Genomic DNA, 8,703 nt, shown 5'->3' with positions numbered 1-8,703 from the left:
AGAATTTACATCCCTTGAAAGTACACACAAAAAGTCTCGATGTTCGAAGTATTCACAACACAAACTATCAAGACTAAACCAACTAAAAAGGTTGTGTCGTTCTTCATCAAAGTGTCGTACAAGTTAATGGTATATGGTAATTTTAATATCAGTTGTTTGATGTATTCCGCAATCACTTCTTTGATGATCAGTGAAAAAAGTGTCTCGAAGGCGTTTTCTGTTTGTTTGTCCGCTTCTGTACTCTTCACTTGATAGTACCCTTATTATAAAATTTTGGAAATAAACCAACAAACTGACAGACAGTCGTGCGATGTGAAAGTGAAAAGGAAATACTACGAACTGAAAGAACTGTATTCTATAACAAATCAGAGCCAGAAATACCGAAAACAGTTCGAGGAGCATACACAACCAAAAATGCCTGTCATAGCTTTTTTACTTGGAGATGGCGTCCATTTAGAAGAGATCAACAACCACATCGAGTCGAGTCCAAAAATGCTCAACACATTCAAACTCGAAAAGGTAGGCGTTTTAGTCGACTCGTTGTATAATGCTCGTGAAATCCATTATGTGTTCTCAGTTATACAACACGTCAGGTGCTATTTACTGTCTTTAATTCGTTGTTTTGTGTATTTCTTAGTGAAGATGAATTTCTTGTGAATGTCAGAATGAAATGGTTAGTGTTGGAGTAATTGTTCTATTTCCAAGTTAACGTTCTTTATATTTAAACATTAAAACCAAATGATTGGTTGTAAACTATTTTTTAATAATAAAAATACTATATATATAGTATAAATAAATATTTGGTGAATAGTACTTATTATTAGTTTTTATAGTAATAAATATTATCTTCAATTCTATTCAAGATTACTGTTTTCGCTGTTTTAAATTTGTTCAAAGATTTGAATATTAAAAATGATATTAATTTCTTATTTTTTAATAAAAAACATATCATTTTATTTATGTTTAATAATTATAATATTTTATTCATAAAATATCATTTTGATATTTATATTTGAAATATATTTTACCAACAAACTTAATTTGTTCAACCAATTATCTGATTTTTTAATAGAAACATGAAGAACAAAAATTGTTTAATTTTACACAACAATTTTGACAAACATTTGATAACAGAGTCAGTCTAAAAACGTTATCCAGGCATTTTTTGGACCAAAAAAACTAAAATATTTCGGGAAACCGTTCGAAACACTCCAAAAACATTGTTTCATAATTTTTACCTGGTTTCCAACGTTTTTTCCTAATTCCTATTTTTTTAAACTTATTTTGTGTAAATTTTTGTCAAGCGGACAACGTTTTTACACAGACTTTATTATATTTACAACTCACAAATTTTAGGCATTCACCTTAACAACAATTATCAATACATGAAAATTTATATAACATTTTCAAGTTTAACTCATACGATTTATTAAATCCAAAACTAAAAACACTAAATAACATTATTCATTCCCAAGTGTTATGATCTTTTTTCGCAGTTCTTCATTTTTATCCAACACAAATTTTTGTATTTTCTCTTCGTCGACATATTTATCAAGTCTTTGAAACTCCTTTTCTCTCTTTACAAGAGCTTCAAGTACATGGGTACATTCTTCAAAATTTCCCCTCTTCTCTGGTGTACTATCCCAACACCTCTCCGTCATTCTTTTTAGTTCCTCTGGCATTTTTTCATCAATTTTAAGTCGATTTCCACTTTTTACAAAGTTTTTAATTTCAAAAATTGATTTGAACTCACTGTATGGCTCTTGTTGATAAAAGACTTCCCAACACGTTATTCCAAATGAAAAAATGTCACTCTTTTCTGTGTACACATCTTCAGTGAAGCTTTCTGGCGCCAAGTAGACTGGAGTTCCAAGGCCCTTTTCTTCAATTTGGCTTGAGAGTAATGCGGCTGTCCCAAAGTCGGTAATTTTGATACAACATTGCGAGTCTGGGAAGAGGGAGTTAACAAGCAAATTGTCGGGTTTTAAGTCCAAATGGAGTATTTTATTTTGGTGAAGAAAAGTCATTCCCTTAGACGTGTCGAGTAAGACTTTGACTTTCAACTTAAAACTCAAATGCAAAAAACTGCGCGACGTGTTGTGGAGAAATTCACTCAATGCGCCGAGGACTAAGTACTGCATTACCAATGAGATCTGTGGAATATAAGTGACTGAGCCAACATAATTGACCACATATGGATTCCGCAATTTACTCATTAAATTGCATTCACTAATGACCGACTTTTTCAAAGAAGAGTATTCATTCTCGGTCAGACCACTCCATCGATATTGTTTCACTGCTACGGGAAGACTACGATAACGACCTAAATACACTTTCCCCATTGCGCCTTCCGCAATTGGGTCTTCGAGTAAATTTATTTCATCGAAGTCAATGTGTGTCGATGACTCGGCGTTGGTTGATATAATAAAGTAGTGATGATATCTCACAGTAACATCCTTTAAGTACGTTTGCATTGTTTTTTCGTCGAATGACGTCCAATCGGTGAAACTTTTGTTTTTAAGCAACTCAGAAATTTTGAAAAGAGTCGACTTAGTGTTTGAAAAGAAAATGGTGTATGGGATTTTCATACCTTTTACTTGAGTTGTGCAGTACAAAGTCATATATACTTTACATGATTTCTTTGTATTGGGAGGAATGACATTTGACTGTGGAGAGAAGTGAAAGACATATTTTGGGGTGTTTGGTGTGTGGATGAGGAGCAACATATATTTCTTGTGAGATGTGTTTCTAACGTCATAATTTTGGTACAAAGTTTCAAATACTTTGACATCTTCTGTTGTGTTGCCAAAGTCGAAAATGAGAGGAGATATCATGTGCCTGTGTTCTGTATTGGGTATAACATTTGACGATCCTGAAAAGTACATATAATACTCGGGTTGTTGGTCGGTGACTTTTTCGATCACTTTAGAGTGTTTTTTGGTGATGACCACGATAGTTATTGTTATACAAATAATGAATAACACAACCACAGAACTTATTGATATCCCAACAACCATTCCCAATGATACACACTTGTTTTTCTGTATTAAAAAGTAACCTTTTTCACATTTACAATTCTTTAAACAATGTTGCGAAGAATCACAGTCCTCCCCCATCTCAAGTATTTCATTACCACAAGAAGTTGATACACACGAATTTTCATATGAAAAATAGGATGAGTTGCATTGACATGATTCATTACACCCAACACTATTAAATAGACACTCATTGGATGTATTTTGAAATTCTGAGGTGTGAAGACATGTGGATATAATACATGTGTGGTTATATATCAAGTACCCATCTTCACACTCACATTTTGCACTACAATGTGCTGTTCCAAAATAACACTTTTTGTCTGTTTCTTTGTCACTAAAATTCCACTTGTTGTTAAAAAAACACTTTCTTTCACAGCCATCACCAAAGTACTCTTCTTTACACACACAACCCCCGGTCGTTATCGAGCAATATCCACGGTTTTCATCTTCTCCACACCCACTGCTACAAATGTGTTTCACTTCAATTGAAATCTGTGAATTGTCATTTGAATCGCTAAAAATGGCAATTTTGTGCGATACACTAACATCAATGGACTTTTTATGATGCGGCAAAAAAATACCCAAAAGCCCAACACATTTTTCAATTTTTGCGATAAAAATGTTTTGTTGAATTTTTGAGTCACCCAAAATTGTTATCATAGAAATTCCAGTTTTAAAAGTTATGTCATTTTCGATATAAAAAACCCTTACATAGTTGTTTGGCAAACAAGTTGTTTTTTCAAAACTTATTTCGTTTTCCCATTTTAAAAAAATCGTCTTTGAGTCAAGAGCGGTTGAAAGAGCAATTTGATTATTTGTATAATTTTCAGTGTTTTGAAATTTTGTGAGTGACATCGTTGTATCACAGAAACTCAAACAAATCACAGATACATAAACAGTTTCTTTGGCCGTGTTTTTAAAGTCAATCTGATATGTATTTTTATTACCTTCAAATAGTATTTGTCCATCACTTTTTCGATTTTTCAAGTCGCTTTCTGTAAAAAGAGAAATAACAATTTGTGGAACAATTTGTAATTTTTTACTTGTTATTCTGTGAGTACGAATTTTGTATTTTTTTTCGCTCATTTTTTGCGTTGCAAATTTTTCTGTTAAAAATTCACAATAATTCGACTTTTGAACTATTTTTGAAAAAGTCAATGATAATCGATTTTCTGATGATTCGTTGTTGTGAGGTACTTTGATCCAAATGCCTTGTAGTGCTTCTCTTCTGTGTTTATTGATGTAAAACGGGAATTCAAACTGATCATCTTTTCCAAAAGAAAAAGTCAAGTCGTTATTTTGAAGAGTCAAACAATTTACTGGTATATTATATTCAAATTGTCTAATTGATTCAATAGGCAAACAGTCATTGTTCATTTTATAAAATGCTAAATTGTTTTGAGAAATGTTTAATTCAAAATTTGGTGATTTACAATACCGACAAAAAGTATCATTTTCTTCATAATTTGGTTTGCATTGTGAACACACGTTTGATAAGAAACACTCTTTAAGACAACCACTAGGACATTCAACTCCATAAGACCTGTTTAAAAGCAAAAGGATTGTTAGGCACACAGATAGCACCATTATGATTTATTTGTTCGTTTTTGAACTTCTTGTTTTTGGTAATATCTATGTCATATTATTTAACGAGTTTTTATAATTAACAGTCATTTTAATTAAAACGGTTATTGTACAATCTTTTTGAGTGTAATAATTTCGAAATGGTTGTAACTGATATCAAAAAAAAACTCGTTGTTTTAAATAAAAAAGAGAAAATATTACTCGTTAATTAATTCAACTGAAATGTTTTGTTGGGGTTTTTGTGTATATTATACGAAAATGGGAACTAAATTGTTAAAAATTGTTACGACTCTTTTTCGCTATAAAAGAATTTTTAATGGAATTTTAAACGAAAAAAAATAATAAACAACTAATCTTTTATTATTACTTAATAATAATAAGTTATATTTATTATTAATGGGATGAACTTTAGAATATTTTAATTATTTTTGAAGAAAAATAAAAAGAAAAATGTTGTTTAAAAAGAGTGTTTGTTGCATTTATAAAGCAATATTTTCGTTTGGTATTATTGACTCGTTTTTGCTGTTATTAATCAAGTGTTTTGCTATAAAAAAAGGAAATAGGTAATATCTTTACACCACAAACTCTATTAAAACCAACATCAACATTTGTGTTATAAGAAATTTTCAAAAATTTTAGGATTTGTTTGTTAGTAATAAATCCCATATAATAACACATTTTGAGTTTGTTTCAATAAAGAAATATTTCTTGCCACATATTTTTTACCTCATTTTTTTTAATTAAGATAACAAAAACTATTTTAGTGATTTAATATTATAAATTCAATAGAATATATATTGTATAATAATAAAAAACCATTAAATTAATTAGTTTAATAGTTTGCTTTACTTTAATTTTAAAATATATTATTGTTGAAAAAAAAGTTATTATAATTTAATTATATATAATAGTTATAATTTTATTTTTAGATATTACGATTAGAATAATATTTTAATATAATAAATTATTAATTTGATAAATTAGAAACAATATTATATATTGATTCCAAAACTATAAAAATAATTATAGTATAAATCATAATATAGTCCCCCGCTAAAAGCAATAAAAACACGACAAATGGTCTAAAGAAACTATAATTTATTATTTTAAACTATAATTGTAAAAAACAGTGAAAATAACACAAATAACATTAAAAAAACAAAAAACAAAAAATCACATTGAATCAATTTTTGTCAAGCTTTTTAATTGGTTTAAAAGATAACGGCAATCAATTAATACATGACACTTTGGTGTGTTTTGTCAATCCAGTTGACTGTGACAGCTTGTTTAAAAGCAATAATATTAAAAGGAGGTGTTGTAACCACAAATAAAGAATCCACCAATATCATCAATTAACTTTCTTAGTCTGTTTCCGAGTTCAATATTGTGAAAAATGTTTTTTCTAAAACAAATTACCATCCACATTTTCCTTCTTGACTTCTTCTTGAAAAAGCAAATTTACAAAACCGTCTTTCGCTTTAAAATAAGACATTAAACTTTTAAGCCCACCAAATATCCCCAAATCAAGAACTTGAAGGAAACGAGAAGCAAATTGTGTTAAGCTTGCAAAGGTTATGTTATTTTGAGCGAGCAACACAATTAATACATCCAAAGAATTGGTTGAATTGTCGAAAACCATCCCAGTTGCAGGTTTGGTTTTTTGGTATTGTCCAAATAAATGCACATGTACGGCATTATCCATTAAAATTGTTTTTCAGTTCACCTTTAATCTATTTTTGACAATGTATTATAATTTAGTAAAATTTTAGTTTATTTTGAAATACTTTCAATATAAAGAAATAAATGTCAAATTGAAACACAATCTAAAATCATAATTTCAAAAAACTATAATATGGTTTCTTTAGACCATTTGTCGGAAATTTATACCTTTTAGCGGGGGACTATAAAATAAATATTAAAATATAGTTATTTATTACAGATATTTTTATCATAAAAAGAAACCAACACACAACATCCAAATTAATAATTAGTCGAATCGACTGATGAATTTCCATATATTGAGCTTCTTATTTTATCTTTATCGACTGGTCTTGCGGAGAGCACAAGTCGATCAAAGCAAGCGGAACATCCTCTTTCCAATAAATTGAGTGGTGGTAATGGCATTCGGTATTTGGAGCAGTCATCGCAAATGCATTTGCCACAAAACCTACAGTGATGTCTTCTCTCAAAGCAACAGAATTGTTTACCACATAACATACACTTCGTCACAGAGTCATCCGGTACAAACAATGGCTTGATAAACGCATCACTTTCTTTGTTCCGTGTTTTCAAATTTTCAACTTCGGCCTTTGCGGCTTTCTCAAGCTCGTCCATCCACTCGCGCTTCTCAACAACATTCTCAGCAAACACAATAAACGACTTCTTATCAGTGAAGATTTCAAACGAATTGACGGACGTCGGAATATCTTTCACGACTATATTCACCACATCGGACACCTGAGACACACTCACGTGACTCTGATCACCTGATCCGTATATAAGTATGTCATTGAAAAGAAAGAAGTATCGACTTTTCGTCGTTTTCCGACATACCTTTCGAAGACTTCCCTCTTTAAGAAACACTCGGTGCGGCTCAACAAGAGTCCCCGAGAACCCGGAGATACGAGTCTCTACAAGAAACAACTTCCTCCGCCTCTCCGCGGCGGTAATCGCCTTATTTGCAGAGTCGGTAAGTTTCTTCATTTCTTTGAGTGCGACGATTAAATAGGGATAGTCGGTGTGTGTCTGCGGGGTATTTTTAAGTAAGTCTGTTAAAAGTAAGTTATAGCGAGGGAGGCGTTGAACAGGCATAATAAGAAAACCTCTAACGTCCAACTTATTTTGTCCCGGAATAGCTATTCTGAGTTTCTCAAAGTAATTTGCGATGGTCTTTGATTGCTCGAGTTGAGTTAGTGTATGTAACGAAATAGCAGTGTTTCCAAGAAACTGGTAGTACACTCTGAAATACGGGATGAAGTTCTTGAACAACTCCCCGATGTTCTGTGAGAGCGTTTGAGCAACTTTTGACGACTGGATGTCCAACAAAAACTGTTTGTTTGTGTTATACACTTGATCGAAAAAGAGAAAGATGTCTTCCGTTTGTTTTGTGCTTATAACTTGAGGAGTATCATTCAGAAAGTGTTCGTAGTAATACACCATACATGTGTGTAAAGAGTCAACATATGTAACCTCAGTGTCGACTATTTCAGTTATAATCCTCTCTCGGTAGTCGTCTTTACTCAAAGACATCAAAAAGTATTTTTTAGAGTTGATTTGGTCTTTTTCGACTGTTCTTGTAATAAAAGTATTATATTTCGTTATATAAATACATCTTTTTCAGTTATCATATATTATTTATTATTAATAAATTTACTATTGTTTATATTTTTATTCATTTAAAAAACAAGTGGAAATTTACTTGGTTTTTTCTTTTGGTTTTTGTTCGTAATTACTACAGTAGGGAAAATGAACCTTAGCCCGGGAAATGTACTTTAGCCCAAAGAAATTCCTATTTTTTTCTTTAAAAACACGGGTTTTTACTAAAAAAACAAATATTTCAAAAAATTGACTTTTATATGGGTATAGTTTATTATTTTAATATAACAATAGAAAATAATTAGTTTTTCTTTGGGCTAAGGTTAATTTGCTGGGCGAAGGTTCAATAGCCCAACTGTATTTATCCACTTAATTTAATCTTTTAATAAAACTGAGTCAATTAACACTTTAAATAACATTGAACAAAATTCAAGTGGTTTAAAAATCGGGGAACTCTCGAGTTTATTAAATAAATTTCCGTTTTTATAGAGTTTGTATTATGTCCATAAACAATACACAAGTCAAAAAAAGGAAAACCATCAAAAATGTGATTAATATCCCTGAAAAAACAGGCCAAAACAAAAATCAGGGCGTTATTTTAAGTGTTAAGATTGCTTTATATTAAGATATATTCAAAACTATTGTATATTCAGAGTATTTGATTTAAATATTATTAAAGATAAAAAAATTCTTTAGATAAAGTCATGATAGTGGTTAATTAAAAAAAAATATAAATTTGTTATTTGATGAAACAATGAGTATGAAT

General features: G+C 30.5%; 3 protein-coding genes across 3 annotated transcripts; 1 reads left to right on the top strand and 2 right to left on the bottom strand.

The window, feature by feature from the left end:
* Positions 1-39: 39 nt before the first annotated feature.
* Positions 40-657, top strand: EIN_136160 (hypothetical protein; the record flags this gene model as incomplete). The annotated part of the gene is made up of 2 exons (XM_004185270.1): positions 40-219; positions 304-657. 2 exons carry the CDS (start codon positions 40-42, stop codon positions 655-657), a joined length of 534 nt encoding a protein of 177 aa, XP_004185318.1.
* Positions 658-1,460: 803 nt separating this feature from the next.
* EIN_136150 (serine-threonine protein kinase, putative) lies at positions 1,461-4,625 on the bottom strand (the record flags this gene model as incomplete). Its single annotated transcript, XM_004185269.1, has 1 exon — positions 1,461-4,625. One exon carries the CDS (start codon positions 4,623-4,625, stop codon positions 1,461-1,463), a length of 3,165 nt encoding a protein of 1,054 aa, XP_004185317.1.
* A 1,977-nt stretch (positions 4,626-6,602) lies between these two features.
* On the bottom strand, positions 6,603-7,871 carry EIN_136140 (Rho/RAC guanine nucleotide exchange factor, putative; the record flags this gene model as incomplete). The annotated part of the gene is made up of 1 exon (XM_004185268.1): positions 6,603-7,871. One exon carries the CDS (start codon positions 7,869-7,871, stop codon positions 6,603-6,605), a length of 1,269 nt encoding a protein of 422 aa, XP_004185316.1.
* Between the last annotated feature and the right edge of the window lie 832 nt (positions 7,872-8,703).

The sequence above is a fragment of the Entamoeba invadens genome (genome assembly GCF_000330505.1).
Source record: "Entamoeba invadens IP1 unplaced genomic scaffold scaff_1105074726609, whole genome shotgun sequence".
Taxonomy (NCBI): Eukaryota; Evosea; order Mastigamoebida; family Endamoebidae; genus Entamoeba; species Entamoeba invadens.
The sequence above is the reverse complement of the archived record's forward strand: the minus strand, read 5'-3'. Positions and strand labels throughout refer to the sequence as shown.